At 36.8% G+C, this 22,562-nt stretch overlaps 1 protein-coding gene across 2 annotated transcripts in view; it reads left to right on the forward strand.

Moving 5' to 3' along the window:
* METTL25 (methyltransferase like 25) overlaps window positions 1-22,562 on the forward strand; it is a 46,110-nt gene that overhangs the window by 18,679 nt on the left and 4,869 nt on the right. For both annotated transcript variants that reach the window (XM_041409830.1, XM_041409829.1), the window contains exons 6-9: window positions 8,267-8,361; window positions 10,810-10,839; window positions 11,933-12,006; window positions 14,138-14,231. In XM_041409830.1, the coding sequence (XP_041265764.1) occupies window positions 8,267-8,361; window positions 10,810-10,839; window positions 11,933-12,006; window positions 14,138-14,231 (293 nt within the window). The remainder of the gene's footprint in view (window positions 1-8,266; window positions 8,362-10,809; window positions 10,840-11,932; window positions 12,007-14,137; window positions 14,232-22,562) is intronic.

Below are 22,562 nucleotides of genomic sequence, written 5' to 3' on the forward strand. Positions count from 1 at the left end.
GATTTTACTCTGCTTGAAGGACAAAATTATTCTCAAAGGAGAACATTTGGACAGAACAAAAGGAAATTACAGTATACTTTTTTTGGGAAAAATATATATATTGTCCTAGTAATGCTCCAAATATTTTTATTTTTTTTTACTACTACTATGAGAGTGCATATTCTAAAATGTATAATGCTATTGCATTCCCCTACTAAGTCATCTACCATATGCCTTGTTCTTAAATGTGCAGTGGAAGGCTAAGAGAACAAGAGTTAAGATTTCTTCAAATGGAAAATGGGAAAGAATTCAGACTGTATCTTGTGTCTGCATTTCCTATGCGTGGACTTCAAACTGACAAAGCATTCTGGAGGATCCTAGGGGACTCTACTCTGTCTCTTATCAGATGGCAGTTGGTCCAACAATTCAAACAGTAAACAAACTCCTCTGCGGCTGTTGGAAGCAAGTGGATTTTAATACTGCTTCCAGAATGGACTAAATCATAGCATTTAAGTAGCAAGTAACTTCTGAAGGTCATCTGGACCAGATCATGGCACAAAGCAGGGCCAGCTTAGATCATTTCAGTCAGGGTCTTGTCCATTCATGTTTTGAATATCTCCAAGGACAGTGATTCAGTAGCCCATTTCAGTGTTTGCCCTCACCATGAATTTCTTTTCTTCACATCCATTTGGAGTTTGCAGCTTTTGTGCATTGTCTGTTGTCTTTTTTATTTTGCACTGCCAAGAATAGTCCAGCTTAATCCTTTTTGTTGTCTTTCCTTTAGGAAAACAGCAGTTAGATCCCTTCTTGACCTTCTCTGCAGCCCTTTAGTGCTTTTGTTACTAATAAATTCATTTCAGTCATTATGGTGGGCTGAAGAGCCCAAAGAAGCACTCCAGATACTCTCACAAGTGCTAAAAAGGGAGAATAATCACATCCTTTAATCTTCAGGCTTCACTGTCAAGATTCAGATTACTATCGATTTTCTACCTATTTTAGAATGCACCTGTCTGAGTCATATCTTTCCATTTTGTCTATAAAGATACTAAGCAAAACTTGCTGAAAGACTTCATAAAATGAAGACACACTATGACTCTGCTGTCCCCTAGTTCATGGAGCCAGTCACTGCCTCACAGAGGGCTGTAGTTTGTCAGTGAATTCCTGCAAGGTACTGTTAACCTTCTTACTCTTCGTGGGCCTGGGCATGGTTTCCAGGAAAATGTGCTCCATAAACTTGCTGAGACTATCTGAGCTTATTCAGGTGAAGATGAGTGTGGTTTTCACCTGTTTCCTGTAATCAGGATGGACATCACCTGTCAAAGATGATAGAGTATGGTCTTCTTGGGGCACCAGTGGGTTATGTGGTCCTGAAATGCATCCCATCTGGCAGCTGTGTATTTCTGGTTGGTGTGTGGTACTTCAGCCAGTATAATTTCTGGTGTAGATAGTCCTTTGCTTGCCCAGGCTCTTACACGGAACTCAGGAAAGCTCTAGGCCATCAGTCAGAGATGGCAGAGACATGTAGATGCTTTGTGTGGAGAGACTAGCTTGAATATTGGAAGCAAGTTTAGAGCTACATCTCTGCAGTGACAGATCTTCCTAAGAAGCAAAGAGAATTGGGCAGAATTTGCTGCAACACAGGAAATTACTTACTCATTTGAAATCAGTCCAGTAAACAAGGGCTTGCCTGCGAAGACACAGTGGGAAGTTCTGTTATAAAGCATTCTACAGTTATTTTATCTTAACTGAGCAGCCTCAAAGTTTTTCAAAGTCTGTTCTTAAAATATCATTTGTCCTCTTTAAAAACTTTTTTATTTTTTTGAGGTGTGCACCCTTAAAGTCAAGATTATGGCAAGTCTACCTCAAAGTTCTTGCCCCCAAAGTTGTTCTCATAAGCGCAGTTGAATCAGAGGAGCTGTAATGGACTTCTGGTTGCCATAAATTGGTATGGCTGGACAGTATGTTCTTTGGCACTTAAGATTTAATACAAGGATCAGTCTTAAGGCCAATGAAAAATCCCTTTTTCACTTCATATTAACTGGAATTAACTGGTATTCATAGGAATAAAATTTACCTGTTATAATGCCTAACATAGTGTTTATAAGTCTGAGGTGTTGAGTTGACAAAATATCAACAAAATGTTACTATGGTGTTTTTGTTGGACTACTGAATAACCTTGGTTATCACAAGTTTGAGATCTTTTTTTGTTTCTGAGATGACTTCAGGGAATAATGCATTACATTTCTCACACACTCTAAAAATAGTACAGATATTGCAAGATTGGCTGATTTAGTTTGCTGTTGGGCCTGGTGTGAATACTTTGTGAGCCTTTCTGATGAAAGTAGATGCCAGCAGTCACAATCTTGAATAATAATGCAATCAGTATATAGTGTCCTTCTGTGTCTCTAGATAAGCTGAATTCATCTGGAAATTTTTGTAATGGGACCACATTTCCAATTATGCTGGGAATAATTTTGAATTGTTAAGATCATGAAAGCCTTTGCTTTGATTTATTAGTGTCTAAAGCAACCAAGAGATGCTGTGTAACATCAAATTTCAACTCAATTTTTAAAAGTTGAAGCCAATTCTTTTAACACCTGTCTTCAAATTTCACTGCCGTTACAAGCAGTATGAAATTCTAAGTTTCAGTTAATAAGGAATAATATGACAGCTCTTGGAAAATTCGAAGTAGTTTTACTTTGGCTCTCTCTAAGGAGAATTGTCTGTTTATATAAAGATTCTTGTATGGATAAAATATATGTAGCCATTAGTATAATTGATTCCTTTGGGGGTTTTCTTCTCTGTTACTGCAATGGGTAGTCAATTACATCAGAGTAGAAAGGATTTTACTATTTATCAGAGACATTTTACATAAACCTATTTACATAGTGAGCCATTATGTCAGTTTTTCTGGGGAAAAAAATCAGTTTGCTAGTGAGTTTTAGGTTCAAATGAACTCTGTGTCTCTGTTCAGGAGATATTCTTGTGATTTTTGGGAGCTGTTTTAACTTACATGCAGCTAACACATTTTTGGGGCAATGTACCAGCTGGTCTATGATTATCCCTAAACAGAGAAGAACTGAAAATTTAACATATTTTGAAAAAGATTTTACTTTCCTTGTAAAGGGGTTTGGGTTTCTGTGTTCTGATTCTCTTCTTTCCATCCTCCATACCACCAAATACATCAGCACCATTCTAGAAACCAGTGAAATTCTTCAGTATTAAATCCTCTGTTTTGAGGAAAAAACACATGAATGTTGCTCTTGCTCTGGAGCTACTGTTAAGACCCACCACAGAGATGGGGTAACTGAGATTATTTTTAATATATCCCTTGGGACAGATTAGAGTGAAACAAATGGCAGGTATATATATAAGTGTGTGTGTGTGTGTGTGCAGGTATATATATTTTAGAACAATTTGGTTGCAACAGAAATGTAGGCGTTTCAGTTATTATCTATAGTAATATGACATTTTAAAAGCATGAAAATATCACTGAAGAAAATATATGAGGAAGAGAAAGGAAAGATTAGAGAAGCTAGCAGAGAGGAAAGATATCACCACCCATTATTTTTGCACTTTGGGAGCACTTTGCAATTCAGATGTCCATTGGCTGAAGTGATGGTCACAGTCTTGATCCGTCAGGGGTGGGGGAAGCTATGAAACCAGCACTTCAGGGGCTAATAAAGGCTCAGGTTCAGGTGGAAATATCCAGTGGAGGGAAGTTTTAACTCTTCAGATCATGTGCAGTCCTCAGCACACATGGTCACAGCCCCAAGCCTGACAGAGTTCAAGTGATTTGGGCAATGCTCTTGGGCACATGCTGTGATCCTTGGGGATGGGGCTGTGCAGGGCTAAGAGGTGATCTTGATGATCCTTTGGGTCCCTTCCCAGCATATTCCCAGCATATTCTTTGATTCTGCAATTTGAAATAAGAGACAGGTGTAGTTGTACAGATACTTTCAGTGATAGCTATCTGATAGAAGCTCTTTTTGAGGTTGGCTTAAGTATGACAAAATATAAACTCCAGATTGTGTAAGGATTTACAAAGTCAGATCACTGCTGGGTAGAGGAGTTCTAAAGCCCTCCAGGAAGCTGTGGAAAGCAGCTTCTTAATAAGGCACTCTGGAAGAAGTCAGCAAAGCTTTTGCAGAATAAACTTTGACTATTAAAAGCTATTGAACATCATTAAGGGAACCAAAAGGGCTGCAAAGGGTAATCAAAATTCACATACCAAATTTTATCAGACTTGTGAAACACGGGAAAGCCTTGATTTAGAGGACAAATACTACAAAGCTGAATTTTCTAAAGGATTACTTACACAAACATAATGGCTTTGTATCAATCTGTTCCACTCAAATATAAAAGATTACTCACTGTTTCAGGGTATTAGAGTACAAATGATTTATGTGTAGCCTAGGTATATTTTCAAAGATATTCCACAGCCATTGTCTTAAAATAGCTACCACTGATACCATGGCAACACATGAAAACACTTCCAAGCAACAGATCAAAAAGCTTAATTTCCTTCCCAAGGCATCTTTAGATATTGCTGCATAGGGAACCTTTCCATGTATTTGTGACACAGCTAACTAGTCACTAAACCCCAGATGTTTTCTATAAAAATTAGTTTTGAAAAAAATAGGAAACTTGAAAAAAATACTAACAAGGTAAGCTTTACAGATGTTAAATGGAAGTATTACCTATTGAATAATAACTATTGAAGTTATTATGGTATTTTTCATTAATTAATGTAGCAAAAATATATTAAAACCTGAAACCATCTTACATTTGTATTTTTCTCAGTGTGTACAAAGTATGAGGTTAGAATTGAGAATGCCAAAGTTTTAATGCACATAATTAAAACATACTCTAGGTTTGGGTTTTGGAAATTATTTTGGTGACAGCTGATTCTGTTTCCTGGAATTAGAGAGCATTTTTCTTCCCCACTGGCCTCTGCTTCCCCCAGCAAAATCCTCATTAGTCAGGGGACTTTTTTTGAAAAGTACAAATTCAAGGAACAGTGAATTATATGGCCAAGGAAGATTTAGTCTTTTCCATGAAGAAAAAAGGCAGTTTAGTCATTATCTATTTTTTGTCTATTATATATATGTCTATAATATATATTATATATATTATATATATATATATATATATATATATATATGTCTATTTATATATCTATTTTTAAATTTTTTTTTATTTTTTCTACTTCTACAGAAGTAGACTGAAAATCTGCAATGTTGTGGAAGATAGAGGCTATGGAGGATCTGAAAAAGGTTATTTATGTTTTAATACTACTTTGATGAAGTTGACAATATATACAAGGCAACAAAGTAGGGTGCATGTGAAAAAAAATGAGGAGAGTAATAAAGATTAATTTCCACTGAAAAATCTCAGAAGAAAAAATGCCACTTCAATCCATTGAATTGATAATCAGCCAAAAGCAGCCATTGGGTTTAGGGCTGGGACCCAGAGATTCTGACAAAGCCTACAGCTCCAGGGACGCCAGGGGTGGAAAAGGCATGCTAAGGGGAGCACAATGCTACACCAAAATTGCTGTCCCCACCCCTTTCTGATCTGGCTCACCCCATGGAACTTAAGTCAGGCTTATTTTTCCCAATAGCATTAAAGCTTGTTGGGCCTCTTGTTTTATAATGACCATATTTTACTGTAAACCTTTGTGAAGTAAAATTTGAATATTAGCACACTAAAAATTGTAGTATTATTCTGAGAGATGAAAATCTATGGATGGCCTAATATTAAAGGCATTGGAGAAGCTTGTCCCATTCTCTTAAACTTCCTTGTCATCATATTTGCACGTACAGAGTTGGCAACTGTGAAAAGGATTTTATCTTTATCTTACTTGTATTGCCTTGTATTTTTTATAATAAATATCATATCAATAAAAATATGCTGATGTTTTGTTGTAATATTTGCAGCATTTTAATAAATGTGTGATTCAGTGTTTTTTAGAGGTTAGGTTAGAGGTAAAGTCCTTGCTATTTAACTAATATCTTCTAATATTAAACACCAGTATAGCTTCAGTTCAGCTCATCGAATGATCACCTACAATTTTCCATTTTATTTACTGTTCATAAAAGGAATTCTGTCTGATTGGCTACTCTGTACTGAATTATAACGTGGTTGCTTCATGCGCTGTTGGACACTTGAGTTGTTTCCTGTGAAATGTTCCATGGAATGCTTAAAATATAATTAAAATATTTCTTGAATATTTTTTGAGATTTATACAGTTTAGAACAGCTGTTGTGTTCTTAGATAGAAGCACAATAAGGTATTTAGGTATTTAGTTAGCTATATAATATTAAGTATATCTGAAATTGTTGTAGACATTAAAAAAAATTCTTGTTTTTTTTAAAATGTAGCTTGTAAATATATTAACTTTATAGCAATATGTTAATCCTAAAAATTTTAAGTGTGCTTAAGAGCAGACTTGATGTGAAAAACTTAAAGATATGTTGTAGATGTGTGGTCAACTTTTGATATGTACAAAAAATTTCTTTCTAACTTAAAGCATTAGTTTCCCTCTCTTTTTCTCCTACTTTACAGTTTCAATAATTTAAATGAAGATGATGCTTTGACTGATAATCTTTTCCAAAGATTATCTGAATTATGCATGAATACAGTGCACTGATATTGAGATTGTATCTGACAGGGTAGTAAGTTTAACTTGAATGAATGATTAGTTTGCCTGGAGGCCAGGGTATAAATTGGAAGAGATTTGCTTGAAAAGATCACGGATTTAATCTTTCAAACTCGGCTTGCAAATTTTTATTTTTAAATATTTTAACAATGATATTAGAAAGACATATTAGTGAGAATCATACTATAGGAACCATGTCAGTCATTGTTTTCTTGCACTCAGTAAGTACTTACTGCCATCCCTGCAGCAGAAATATCCATGTATTCCATGTACTCCATAATTAGACTTGAAGTTAATTAATATTTTAGAACTTGTCATGAGGCACTTACAAATTCTTAGTACATTCCTAGTGCTGAAGCCACTTGCAATCTGTTTGGCCAAATTTCATCTTTATTTCTAAAAAATCTTCTTTCTCCTTCTGCTAATAATGCTGATAATTAAAATCCTATCTTGAATCACAGTTCTCAAACCAGTATTCAGCCCCTAAGAGCCTCTGGCATTCCACAGGGTTGAAAGGAGAGCAAAGTGTGAAGTTGCCTGCAGAGGTTCTTGCCTGCTTGTTGTTACTCTCTGGTGGTCAGCTGCACATCTGCCAGAAAGCCAAAGGCTTTCCCTACCTCCCATGACTTGTGGGGAGGGTTCTTTATAGTTGTGGGTTTTTTTTTCTTTGCTTAACTTTTATGGAGTGAATTCTGCTTATATGTATATATCTCTGACTGTTGGTAAATTTTCTGCTGTCCCCTCTTTTTAACCCCATTACATGATTTATTCTGAAATATGCCCCAGTCATATGTGCTAAAAAGCCAGGATCTCGGCCAATTTGTGGGGGTTTTTTGGTTTTTTGGTTTTTTTTTTTTTTTTTTAAGAAAGCAGTAAATCTTATTCACTATTCTAAAAATCAGCTGACAATGTGTTAATGAAAACTCTAAACATTTATAGTTTGTGTACATTTAGACGTGACTATTAAGAACATCGATAAAGTAATCTCTGTACCAGTTTTCCCACATTTGCATTAGTGCTAAACATGAATAATTGTCTTGTTATTCAAAACACAAATGATACTGAAACTGAGCACAGATTGTGATGCAAATGCTTCTTGGTGTTTTGAAGAAACAGCAAGAGCCTTTGCAGCTGCTCTTTTCTGGAAAACAAACATTCTGCCTTAGAGCAGAATGTTGTTTCAGAACTAGAATAAACAAATACATATTGTTCTGTGTGATGTTTGAAAGATGTTTGGGATAGAATAAGATGACAATGAGAAGTGGTACTGAAGCCCTGCTGCATGGAATTACTGCTTGGCCTGCATCTTGTGATTCATGGTGTGGTGTAGGTTGCCATGAGTATTTGCAAACTTTTCTCTTGTCCCTTTGACTGTTTTTTCAGTGGATTTTTGTAAAGGACAGTCACTTAAAATTGTTTTGGAAAATGTGAAATTATCAGAAATTCAGCATAAACCAAGAACATCTGTTACAGGAAAACATGTTTTTTTGTAGCACCACCACAAGTTTTGGTACTGTATGAGAACAGTTAAGTGTTTCTACTACATTACCTACTGTTCATCTTGCTCAATCCGTTGTGTATTCTGTAAGAGGAAAAGCTGTGCCTTTTTTTTCCTCCATATTGCAGAATGCCACGATCAAGTCTGGGGATTTCCCATGTGTCAGTACTTGAAGGACAAAGGCTGGTGCTGTGGTCGCAATGCTAGGATGTCAGCATGCTTGGTATGATTCCCCTTCCTTTCTTTTCCTACTGAGAGCTTTGTCCAGATGTTACAGGATTCGTTGTTTTTGGCTTCTGATTCTGAAGCCATGACTTTAATCCAAGAATATACAGGATAACATCATTAATGTTGTAAGCATGATGAATTCTATCTAAAAAAAAATAGTATTGACCTTCCAACTTTATATATTTTATACTTGCTGAAGGCATGAAAAAATTAGTATTGATAGAAATATATTTTAAGAGTGGACAGAAAGGCCAAAACTTTGCTGAAACCTAAACAAGGTAACCCCTCAGGATAATAGTTCTTGGCCAAGGACTTAGGGAGAAACAAGGTAATTGTAGAAGGATTGCAATCAGTAACTCCCTCAAAGCCTTTGTGATTCATCATATTGAATGTTCTAGCTGTTTAAAACCTGAACAACCCTGCCTAATCTAAAAACTAGAGGAGCTTTTAAAATCCATGTAGTTTCAGAGTCTGGAAATGTCTTTTTAACATTGCACCAAGAGATGAAGTACTTTTAAAGACTTAGCCTCAGCAAGATATGATGATAAGCTGTTGTCTAATTTGAAAAAACAGATAGGTACTGAAAAATTTTGACCACTGTTTCAGTTAGAAACCACTATTCCTTCCCTCTATTAATTTTTAATTTATGGTATCCAGATAAATGACATTAGGTTCTGGCTAGGCTCTACTGCTAGCTCTGTACCTTCATTACAGAGAAGGGTATAGACTAAAGACTCAGTGTGGACTAATGTATTGAGGTTATGTAAACTTGAACTACCATGATAATTAAATGCTGTCAGGAGAAAATATAGGAGGACGGTTGTTTAGGATCCATAAGGCTTAAATGTGTTACCTTTGGCAAAGTAAAGGAAAAGAATTGTTCATTTTAGAGATGTAGCTGTAAAACTCAGCAGAAGTTCTTTCTAAAGGGATTTGCCTTTTCTCTTTTTCTTGTTAGTGTCATACAATACCAGTCCTTCCTCAGCTGACACATTAGCTGTTTCCTATTTCATTTCTTTTGGAAAGAAAAAGGTTGGGCTGTTTTTCAGCAGTGATAGGAAGATAAATTTTAAAAGCAAATGACCCCCAAGAGAGTACTGATCTTGCTTCATGTATCTATTTTAGATTTCTCACAAATCACAGAAATTTGGCAATTAAAAACTTTTTGTCTGAGCATTCACAAAAGGCAAAGAGTTCTCCTGTGTAACTAGATACCTCTCCTGTTATGTTTGTAATTGTCTATATGCATTTGTCATGACTAGGATTTTCCTTGCCATGTAGGATGTACAAGGGAGCCAGCACAGAGCCACTAAGCACCCACATTTCTTGGGCTACTGGCTGGTTAGCAGAAAGCCTGCTGAGCAGTGACACTCAGAGTTCAAATTGGTTGAATTGCCAAGGGCCAGAGGTGTTGGGCAAGAGTTCCAGCTTCAGAGCCTTACAATGTCTTGGAACCCGTATCCATCTCCTCGGCAGCAGCAGATAGATGCTGCTGTGAGAGCTTACGCAGCAAAAGGCAAACCTGATAGTTGGCCAAAGCCATGAATGGAGGAACTGCAGCTATGTGGACTGTGTTTGAAGAACAGTGTGAAATACAAGATCAGTTCCACAACAAGGAGAAGGAGGAGGAGGAACAGGCAGTCTCATTTACTGTAGTGAAGTTTGGGAGTAAAGGTGATAATAACTGTAAATGATGAGGCATTTTTTGTTTGCTGCCTAACTGGATGTAGTATCAGATCATCAGATACTGAGGTTTTGTCTTCATTTCTGCTATGATCTTTAAAACTCTGTTGAAATTTTTGTGGGCACACTATCTTTTCAACTGTGAAAGAGTATTACATGCTTCTAAATATGTGTTGTTCTTTGTCACAGTGCATGACAAAAATCAAGTAGTCTCACATCTACATCAGCATTTATAGTATGAAGACTCTAGTGAAAAATAATGCACAGTATTTTAAACTGCAGTCTCTCTGAAGTTACTTTATTTGCCTGTATATCAGCAGTTCAATTCATCTGAGTACTAGTGATTAAAACTAATATTGTCCATTGAACTAGTATTTACTTTTAAATAATTAGATATGCAAAGTGAATTATTTGTACTTCAGTAGAAATAGATTCAAGAAAAATGCATTTACTTTTAGCACTTTCACAGAAAGTAATCCTCTGATATTCTTGTACAATAGAAAGAAAAACAAGCAAATTTTCCATGTATATATTTCCTCACAGTTGGATGTCATTGCTTCTCCTATAAATAAACCAAAATAACAGGAGTAGCTGCTTATGAGTGCCTAAAGGTATTAACACTTTAAAGTGTGCAAGCTCATGTTGTGTCACACCATTAATCTTTTAAAATGTCATCTCCTCTGACTTTTATACAATGTGTTTATAAAATGTTATGATAAAGAATAAACATATCAGCAATTTAATTCCTTGACTCTTAAAGGCTTTGGAGAGAGTTGCAGTTGGCCAAATGGTAAGTAATACTGTTTATTTTAGCAATTCTAAGATAAAATGTGGTTTTTTCCCCTTGAATGTTCTTAATCCATGGCCTTTTATTGAACTTCTGCATATCTGGAGTCTGAAATGCTGGCCTACACTGTGTCAAATCCTGATAGATAGCATGTGTCATCACGAAATCACATTTTTATTGCTGTGCTTGTACTTAGTGAATCTGTTTTCTTTTTACAATTAAGAGTCTGAGAAAAAAAAGCACAGCTTAAAATTTAAGGCATTAAACTGCCCTTCCTAGCTTCCTTTGCTATCTTTCAGCTAATGCATAAATTCAGCGCAAATGTCCTTCTGATATCCCTGGTTTGGATCACTCTATCCCAGTGTTTTATCAACGAATGTAAAAATAGACATTGTTATGACAAAAGCTTGAACCTGTTAGAAACATTGTCATTCTCGTTTTTAATCCCTGTATATTTTTTCCCTGTGAATATTTTGATTTATTATTGTGCAAGATATCCTTAAGGGATGGTGGGCACCAGCTATGCAAGTATTTGAAAGGCCAAGCTGAGAGACTTATTTCCATATCCAATAAGCCCACTGACCCCAGCAGTCTTTTTCTATGTATTTTTAATTGGCCATCATTAACTGGTTTTATGTAAACATATTTTCCATAGACAAATATATGAAATTCTTAGTGCTTTTTTTTTTTAGCATAGTACTTTCTACATGGTTCAGACTACAGTCTGACCGCAGATGATTCAGCTAGGTAATTGCTCCTTTTGTCTTCAAAATAACTTAGATAATTGTTGTTTATTTTGCATATTAGAATTCAGATCATGAACAGTGCATTTTCCTCTGTTTTCTTTCTTTCCATCCAGAGAGTCTGAGTTTGTTTTTTTTTCCTTCTTGCATTTATGGTTATGTTAAAATCTGACTTAAAAACATAATTTTAACTGGATGCAAGAACATTAGTAAATTATCTTCTTAAATCTGGTATGACTGATCATAAAGTATATAACTCAATAAATAGTTAGGGAAGCCAATACTGGTTTTGTTACTCTGATCTTAATTTCAGTGCCAATTTTAAATCCTTGCTGTTGTAAAATTTTTTGCAGCTGCCTACAGAATCATTGTTTTATCGAGCTGTTCTTCAGGTTATTATAGAAGAAATTTATGGTGTCACCAAAAGGTAGGAAGCTCTGAATTCACAGAATACCAACCAAAGATTGATTTGATTCTCTTCCACCTCTGTGATGTAGAGAAACTGTTTTGGAAAGCAGAAGGACGTAGGAATCAGTCTCATCATGTTGTATATACACATCAGTATTAAAATGCAAGATAGATTGGCTCATCCTCAATCCACATCACAAATGTATTGCCCTTCCTTTGCCTGTAGCTGAAATAGGTCCTCTTTGGTACTGGGTACATGGGTAAAGCACATCTTCACCTGAGAACACTCAGCAAATGCACTGAAAAGTCAGAGCAGTCCTGGGCTACCCTGTCATGCAGAAGTCCTGGCAGCTTTGATACTGCAGATGGAAAAAGGCATTCCTGTTTGTCCTGAGAAAAACTGCTGACAGCCTGATGGCCATCATAGCTCTCAAGAGCTACTCACTGCCTGTGCCTACACTGGCAAATTCTGCTTCCTTGTAGGAATGGGATTTGGAGAGCTGCTGCTGAGGACCTGACATCTACATTATACTCTTCTGGGGTTGCAGTTGGATTAGATTTTATCTTATTCTGTGGGATGTATGCCTGTTAGCACTTGGAGCACATTCAGAAGCACACCTTCCAGTTTAATTCAGTTTGAAAATAACCCATTTTTTGAGCTCTGATACTATTTCACGGTGTGAGCCAAGGCATGAGAGGTGGGAAAAACCAAAAAATTCACTTCAGAAGTATACTCCTGGTCTAAAATAAGTGCTAATGCAAATACCCCTAAAACTTTTGCTGGATGTAGAGTCAGACAGCTTACCCTTCAGAAGGCCAAATTCCTGAAAGAAGAAATGCTTCTTTATTTTAAAATTGCATAAAATATCACACAAAAAGTCATGGCTGCTAAATTGCAAAGAAAAGGAAAACTGTGAGGTACATTTTTCAGGTTTTGAAGGAAGTATAATTTGGAGGAAATAATTAAGATTATATGTCTGTAATGAACACAATGGCTACCTTGGAAAGACTTGTCTCCCCCCCCATTTTTTTTTTTTTTTTTTTTTTTGTGAGCAAGATGTTAAATGCCCATCCTCCTAAGAATGATGTAACAACATAATCATTAACTGATTCTCAGTCTGCATCAGCCTAAATATTTAGGTGCATTTGAATATTAAATATGACAGTAGAAATTATTCTCAATGAATGAGGGTCCTTGACAGCTAAACAGCATTAGAACTGCCACTGAGTGAAATCTTTTGAAATCTTTTTGTTGACTTCAGATGTTCATTCTGAGTTTTAGATAAGGAGATAGGTTTTACTAAGAATAAAGAGGGAGAAAAGCTTTAAACTAAGATACTTCTACTCAGTTTTTCACTGGGAGGATGTGGGGAGAGTGTGTTTCTTGTTAAGTAATTCAGTAGCTGAAAATTCTGTACCTGAATATTTAACTCCTACTCTAGAAGAGAAATAATGTTAGACTCAGTCAAGAAAGTGAATTCAGACTTAAAAAAAAACATTGTGTGTTGTTTTTCCAAGATATTTTAAGCACAGAGAAGAGAGCAAATATGAGTGGTCTGCTAGGATTCATTCTTTCTATATTTTTTTTAAGTTTTTATACATTATTTTAGCATATTTTTTGAAACAACACACATTTTCATCTGGCTTGAAATGCAAGCTATTGAGTTGTGAATAGGACAGAATTCTGGCATCATTTAGTGCAAGAAAAATGGAAAGGATAAGAACACCAGGTAACCAGCAAAACTGGCATTTGTTCAGTCCAGTGGTTGCTGTTAAGTAAATTACAGTGGCATCATGGTACATTATGGAAGTAATGTAGAAGTGTAGAAGGAAATGTCTGTCATTGGAAATAATAATTTTGTCATTCATATAAGGAAATAAAAATGTTAGTGAAGAAATTAAAAAGAAACTTCAACTGTCTTTCCAAATTTCAGGTAAAATAATACATGAATTATAAGCATAATACAATTACACAGTTGCTGTGTCTAGAAGCTACTTCAAGTATTAGCTAGATTGTTTTAAGTGGAAGGGGGGAAAAGGAAAGTTGTTACTAACTTGTAGCCATCCAACTGATTTATTTCTCCTGTTATAAATATCTGAATTTTGTTGTTGGATGTATAAAAACCTACAACTCAGTACTGTATTTGCAGTGATCGACATGTTGGAAAAACCTTCTCCAAATCATCCTCCTTCATAGATTATGTCAGACGGTCTCTGAAAAAGCTGGAACTGGATGATTCAAAGGTGAGGCACTAATTAGTGACTATTTGAAATTGTTATATGCATATAGTTTCTTAAATCAGCACTACAATGCAATGTTTGAGCCATTGAGTTGATGTATGTCCTATATTGCTGTATGAATATTATATTTGAAGACTTAATACCTTTAAATTAGTAAATGTTAAGGAAACAGGTGAAGATTTGAAATCACCCTGTTAGAGAAAAAGAAATGAAGTAGAGATTTAAAATAATTTTGAGGTTTTATTTATGTTCTTGCGTATCTTGTCTTAGTCTTAATCCTACAACTGCTCAATTGGTCAACAGATGGCAACATAGCATTAAGCATGGAATATGACTGTGTGGGGATCAGAACCATGTTGTGAGAGCAAGTTGTGCAAAGGAGACACTAGACAGTACTAGACAGACTGTTAACAAATGAAGTACAATCAAAGGAAAAGTGGGAGTGGCAAGCATGTAAAATATTTAAGGTAAATGTTGTTACAGTCTTTGGTAATGTTTAAAACCTGTAGTCAAAATGTCAAGTCACTTAAAATTTGCCAGGCACATCAAAGCATGAGCTAGGAGAAATGGGCAAAACTAAATAAGCGAGTAAATTCAAATGACATTGGAATCATCCTGACAGCATAAGAAAAGGCCTGAAGTGTGCTGTATTTTAAAAAGATTATATATAATTCTGTAATTAGCAAATCACATCTAGAGAATGTAGTTACCTGTTTGCTTTTCTGTATGAATAGGTGCTAACAAGATGCATTCACCCCAGCTAGAAATAAAATTATGTCTATGTCTTTCTTCATGGGTGTACAGTCACCCAAAAGCAATAGTGGTCTGTTTGTGTAATAATGAGTTCACAAGATCATTGAATGAACTCTGCTAGTGCAGATTTGTTCACTGTTTTCTTTAAAACCAGTAAGCATAGAAAGTTTGTGTCAAGAGGTCTGATTTTAGATATGTTGCCTTTTGCTAAGAAGAATCTGGACAAATGCAAGTTACCCTGAGACAAAGATGTCTGTCAACAGTACTTCAAGCTGCACATTTATGTGGTTGCTAAAGACCTGATTCAAATAAATGCTTACTTTTGCTCATGTTTCTCCTCATTTTATGTGCAGCTGGCTGCATACTGAAGACTGGATTTTATGCTGATATAAACAATATTATTTTTTATTTCCCAGCTATATTGAAATCTGCAGCAGCAGAAAACCAGTGCTATTTTGATACTACTGAGGGGAAAGTTGTTTCTGCTCCCTTAACAGTGGTTCTGACCCTGCAGTTTTCATGGTGGAGTCAGCACTGTATCTACACAATATTGGAGAATGTGTTAAATGCCTCTCTTCAGAAAAAAAAAATACTTACATAGCTAGAAATGTGATGAAGCCTAAACATTTGCTCTGAAAGACAACAAAATCAAAGAGAAATTTATGTGGAATTTGGGTTTTTAGCTCTATTTAGAAATGAACAAAAGCGCAGCTGTACTGCATAGACCAGATCTCTGCTTTGTCTCTGGCAGTGGACAAAAACTGATGCATCGGGAAGAATGGTGGGAGCAAGCATATATGAAGCACACTTCCAAATTAATCAAAAATGTCCTTGTCATTGACCAAAAAAAAAAAAGAGGCAATAATTTTCTTAATGCATAAATTTATTTAGATTATATTTAAGAAGCAGCTAAAACTTAGTGACATTGTGTAATACAACCAGAGAACTATGAGAAAAAATTGTTTCCATATGGGTCTCTGTTTCACATGTGCAAAGATATTTTCTAAAATACAGAAGTCAAGAAACTGAGTCTCCAGTCTTTCACTAGGCTTATCAGAATATTAAAAAGAATTTCATCTCTGTATGATAATAAAAATTCTGGAAAGGAAAATAGAAGTGTAGAGGCACTGTTTCTAGGAGTCCCTGCCAGGGTTTGGTAGCTTGTCATGTATGGTAAAATCTTGCATGGTTTTTATCACTGAAGCTGAATCTGTATTGTGGGATGTAAACACTCTTCCAAACTTAATGGTTCATGATAAGCCTCACAGCTGCTTCCTTTATACACACCAATACCTCTGTTTCTGATCAAAAGGTAGCCCTGGGGCAATCCAATCAATTGTGGAGGCAGGATAAAGAGTACAGGTATATAAAACAGCTAACCTGCCTTGATACTCATTTTTGTGAGTGTGTGCTTTTTGCTCAATATTACACTGATGAAGACTTATCAGATATAATTCATATACTAAGGCTTTTTTTGGCTGTTGATTTTAAGTAAAGATAAGTAATTAAATCCTTCCAATAATTCATGTGAAGAATGGTGTCTTTCCTTTGCGAAACAGATATGAAGTTTTTAGTTATGTGAAGCAAGAATTAGACTCTTTATGAAAACAGTCTCAGTCAGAAATGAGTTACAGTGAGACAACATAGTAAAACAGTTTCTCTACAAAAAAAAAAAAAAAAAAAAGGGCACTTCTCAATAACCTAGCACCACTCATGTTAAGAATTACTGTTCAAGGATTGAAGTTTCGTATTAAGTGAGTCAAAATAATTTCCTCCATTCATGGTGTTTCTTTTTAGTGTGGGAGAGCCTGTCAATTAAACACCTAGATGCAAATGAAATCCTTTTTTCTACCTTGGTACAGGACCATTCCCTTAATGCTTTTTCTTCACCTCAGTAGTAAAAATAAGGTGTAAACCATGACTGCTGAATTTCTGACAAAACATTCTCATTCTGCGAGGGCAGGGAAAGGTCTTTTAGTGTGAGCATGCTGCTTCACAGGTATGGTTATATTGCTTATAGCTTCAGAATTAATGGAATTGCTTTCTGGGCCATGAATCATGAAATCATAGAAGGGATGTCAATGATCATCCAGTTCCAACCCCCCTGCTGTGGTCAGGGACACCTTTCACTAGGCCAGGTTGCCGAAGATTGCATCCATCCAGCCTGGCTTTGAAGATTGCCAGGGATGGGGCATCCACAGCTTCTCTGCACAGCCTGTGCCATGTCTCACCACCCCCATAGTGAAGAATTTCTTCCTTATGTAATCTAAACCTATCCTCATTCATTTTAAAGGCATTTCCCCTTGTCCTGTCGCTACATGCTTTTGTGAAAAGTCCCTCTCCACCTCTCTTGTAGGCCCCCTTTAGGTACTGGAGGGTGCTTTAAGATCTCCTTGGAGCCTTCATTTCTCCAGGCTGCACAGCCCCAACACTCTTAGCCTGCTGGCCACAAATCTTTTAATGTGGCCATTCAGCAAATTCCTTAAGCACTGAGTGGTCTCCAGTTTAGAGACAAGGATGTCATGTGGGATAACGTGAAATGTTTTGCACAAGTCCAGGTAATGATGTCAGTTGCTCTTTCCTTATCGACCAGTGCTGTAACCCCATCATAGAAGGCCACCAGATTTGAAGGCACAATTTGCCATTAATGACCATGTTGGCTGTCACCAGTCACCTCTATTTTCTCTGCGTCTTAGCATAGTTTTCAGGAGGATCTGATGCATGATCTTTGGCATCAAGGTGAAACTGACTGACCTGTAGTTCCTCAGGCCTTCAGTTTTGTTTCCTTTTTGAAAATGAGATATGATTATGTTCCCCATTTTCCATGGGAACTTTACTAGGCTGACTTGACTTCTCAAATATGCTGGATAGTGTCTTAGCAACTTCATCTGTGAGTTCCTTCAGGCCCTACAGTTATACCTCATCAGGTCCTATAGACTTGTGCATCTTCAGGCTCCTAGGATGTTCTTGAGCCTGTTCTTCTCCTACAGTGAGCAGTTCTTCATTTAGTCAGTCCCTGCCTTTGTCTTCTGCAGCTCAAGTGGTGTGTCTGAAACACTTGCTGGTGAAGACTCAGTCAAAAAAAGTTGTTGAGTATCTCAGCATTCTCTGTAAGCTGTGTAACCAGTCTTCTGTTCTGGAGAGTGTGCACATGTACCTATAGAAGCTTTTCTTGTTGCTCTTGATGTCAGTCAGGTTCAATTCTATGAGAGCTTTGTCTTTCCTAACCTGATACCTGGGTGCTTTGACAATATCTCTGTATTCCTCCCCAGCTACCTATCCTTGCTTCCACTCTTGGTAGCCTCCTTTTTTGTTGTTTAGTTTGGCCAGAAGGTCATTGCTCCTCTGTGCTGACCTCATGGTATTTTTGCCTGACTTCCTCATTAAGCTTGGAGTATTAACCAGCTGTCATGGGCCTCTTTTCCCTCCAGGACTTTATGCCATGGTACTCTGTCAGGCTGGTCTCCTGAAGTCCAGGAGAATGAGTGCTCTTCTCGCTGCCCCAAGGACCTTGAATTCCACCATTTCATGGTCACTGAGGTCAGGGCTTCCCCTTGAGCTTTACATTCCCCACCAGGCATTCCTTATTGGTGAGAATTGAGAGCATTGGCTCCCCTATCTCATGGGAAGGAAATACTCATCAGTGCATCCCAGGAACCTCCTGGGTTGCTTATGCCCTGCTGTGTTGTCCCTCCAACAGATACTGATGTGGTTGAAGTGCCCCATGAGGACAAGGGCTTGTGAAAGTGAGGCTGCTCCATTGTGCTTGTAGAGGGCCATATCTAGAGATGCCTGCACAGCGCTGCAGTAATTGGTCTGGATACATACCAAAGCAGTATTTTGTTCCTGATTGTTTTCTTTGTCATAGTTCACTTTGTTCCTATAGACTCTGTGTTGTACAGACAGAGCATTAAGAGTTACACAGATTTTGGAGAAATTCTTTCTATTACAAGATTTCTTTTTCCTTTTGTTCACCATTTTACCTGATTAACGTGAATAGGGAACTCTCTTTTGGGAGAATGGCGCATTCATCCCTATCCTCTCTCGTAGAGTAGCTGGCCCCTCTGATACTTGTTAGCCTTTTTGCTTTCAAGCAGCAAGAGCAATTCCTTCCTCTTCAGCTCAGAACATGTTTCAGCTGTTTGTAGCTGCTTTGCAAATGCATTTCAAATGAAGCCTCTTTATTAACAGATCTGATTGCTGCTTAAGGCAATAAGCATTGCCAAGGCAAAAAGTCCTCATATAAGTATTTATGTATTTCTAGAGTTTTTAAGAAAGAAAACTCAAAACTTTTTAGGTTTCCTGGTGTCCTGTTCTTACTAGGGTAGATTAGCAAAAGATCTTTTATAGGGGCTGGCTTAAGGTGATTAAACGGAGAAAGTGCTTACAAAGCCAGCGCCTGGATATGTCTAACAGCCTTTGGGATCTATTGACTTGGTGTTTTTGCAAACTCCAGACTATTTAATTTTAAGTGTTAAAGCTGGTAGACAATACTGAAATCAGAATTTGTGCAAAAATACTTTTTTTTTTCATTAATTCCTTATTTTTTATCAGACAAGTTTGGGGTTTTTTTACATTTGGTAAGTGGAGATGGGTTACTCATAGCTTACTGTAGACTGTCCTTGACTTGTAAATTCTCCTCAGCAGTGACTGGTGGAATATCATAAAATGCAGTTTGCAAGTGAAGGGAGATAACATGAAGCTTACTGTGTGGCTTAATTTTCTCTTGCTTTAAAAAGTATTGGAAAGCCACTCACTTAAGACTGGGAAACTGTCAGTAGTGGAATTGTGTAACACATTAAGACATGAACTAACCTGAATATATGCAGCTGTACTGGGAACTAACAAGAATTTTTGCAAAAAATGGAGAAGACATGGACTTCTAGCCTGAGATTTCTTACGACCTTAATGTCTACCCCACAGCCAGTGTCTGTGGGTTATCTTGAAATGACAGTGAATATCTGAAACTGGTTGGTCTTTGCTAAGAATATTTTTAATTTGGTATGTTTTATTGTGTTCAGCCATTGGGCAAACACAGAGCCAAAGCCAAAACAATGCTCTCCACTTTCCCCTGAATCCTGAAACAGGAATTAACTGAGACAGTCAAAGCAGTCAAAAAATGAAGGTACTACATGGATTTACACACTTAATGCCTTTCACAATTGCTGCAGAGTTGACTTTCTTCATTGTTTTCTTGGACAGAAGGAATTTCATCTCACAGACTTCCTGTTTCCTCTTTTAGTTAGGAAAGTACTAAATGATGGCTCAGGTAACACTTGCATAGCACTCTATAAAGTGTAAGAACATAATGCTGTTTTTGAGCATAACTGTTTTTCACATAGACAAAATACTATCCCAGTTATGGCACTGTAGCATTTTACTCTGACAAGGAGTCCTAAGAGATGTGACTTGTGTCTCAGTTAGGTATAATTATAAATAATATAGATTCCGTTCATTTGAAATGCATGTTAAACAAAGTTCTAAATAAACCTAAGTCTCTCAGTAATTTCATTATCTGTTTTACATTATTTTACAGTATATAACATTACATTATTTTTAACTACCTTAGTCATGGAAAAGTTGTAAAATTTCCTGTTAGGTGTGTTCTCCCAAATGTTTTTAACTGATCTAAGACACTGCTCTGCTACAAGGATTGCCTTACAGTTTTCTTGTACTCTCATTAGTGTTCCTGATAGTGCTGGTACAAGTAGAGAGAGGAAACATGGAATTGTGCAGTAGGAAGCAGTGTGTGCAGGAAGAAGCAGTCCCTTTGAGGTAGCAAAGAGGAATTGCATCTAACAGACTGTGTGGAATAGCATCCTTTGGCTGTCTCCTCTCTGGAAGACATGTGCAGCATTGGGCAGTAAAAGAGACTTTGATTCAGTGAAAATACTCTTAGTCTAGGAAAGGATACAGCGCTGAAAAAATCCTCTTTGAAGAAACGTGAAGTGTGGTATCAGTAATTGCCCCACTCCTTGTGCCTGAATATTTTCTTTTCAGCCTGTGCTCTGTCAGCGTGCCTGTGGGACTGCAGTCCAAGGTGGGTGTGCTCAGGTGTGTGGTATCTCACATGCTGTCAGAGCTCTGTGACAGTCTCACCGTGTTCACAACAGATCAGTCAGCCCTATGCCTCATGTTTAGTGCCATCTCCACCAGATGGTATTTATGGTATATATGGTATACCTATATGGTATTGTTACAACTAGGTGGCTGGAGACCATGACAGGTTATCCTGCTTGTACCAGGTGGTTGAGTGACCACATCAATCCATAAAGAAATTTGTTCCAAATAAAGCTTGCACCAGCATCACAATACAAAGAGATGAGAGATGAGGTCCTTTTGTTGATTACCTGATAAAGACCAGGAGACATTGTAGCTGTATCAGGGAGGAAGTACTGGCCAAAATGAAATTAAGGTCACTTCAGTGTCAGTAACATAAGCTAGATCTTTGAGTGCAGAGCCATCATTAAGAGAAATGTATATATTTGAGTTTTTTCATGTTCATAGTATCAACATCAAAATGTAAGAAAAATGTTCAGTGCATATATATGAAGAATTTTTTTTGGACACACAAGTGAGTGACAACACAGAGAACAGTTGCTTGGACAGCTTCAGTGGCTGAATGGGGCTTGCTTTGCATGTGGAAGTACAATTCTTCAAAAATGCCAAGAGTAAACTACTCCTACTTCACCTTGGAAGGAGAGCTGAAGTTTGTGTTAGGTACCAAAGGCAGGTGGAAAGCTATTGCAGTTTCAGACAAAGCCAGTGTTATCTGGATTTTAGTTGTTTTCCAATAAATTGGCCACATGGCTAACTACCAGTTACCCTTTTCACGCCCTTCTCTACCAATGCTTTTCAATGGACACTTCCTCTCTTTTCCAGCTGAGCTGTTGCATTGAATTAGTTTGCTCACCAAACTGTTATCTGAGGCACAGTTTGGAATAGTACCTCGTCTATCCATGACAGCAGGATGTGTTCAGTCAGAATGCGTAATAGGCAGGGAAGGAATGGAAAAGCACATAGTTGAGTATGGCAGCGTGCAAGAGACATTTTTGACCCACTTTGAATTTGCCAAACATTTAACAGCTTGTTTTCTTTTGATTTGAATGCTTCATCTTGAAAAATGGACAACTTAAAGGAAGCAAAAGCAGAAAGGTTTCAAGATCACATTTTTCCAAATATAGATCTTTGTATTTTAATTCCAAATAGCCTGTAATTTTGAAAATCCATTATACTAAAACCCTATTAATACTCAGTTGAAATGAAAAGCTTATAGGGCAGAGGTTAAATAAACTATTTTGTTTATTTCATGACTAGTATATTTTAGTTGGTTTGACTGTTTAGAGGAGAAGGGAAAAACAAAACGAACTCTAAAATATTTGCACAGCTTCACAGGAAATAAAATAGCAATAAGACCAAAAAAATTATTGTTAGTCCACCTTAGTACTGCTGGATAAGCTACTCAGCCTTGCCTTTGCAGTTGGGAAAATGTACTTTCTAAATTAAAAAATACGACTGAAATACTACAAAAGTTTTTTCTGATCTCTTGTTTTAAAGCAGGGTTAGAATTATGCATCATTC

This window comes from Onychostruthus taczanowskii, unplaced genomic scaffold (genome assembly GCF_017590055.1).
Source record: "Onychostruthus taczanowskii isolate IOZ18803 unplaced genomic scaffold, ASM1759005v1 scaffold31, whole genome shotgun sequence".
Taxonomy (NCBI): Eukaryota; Metazoa; Chordata; class Aves; order Passeriformes; family Passeridae; genus Onychostruthus; species Onychostruthus taczanowskii.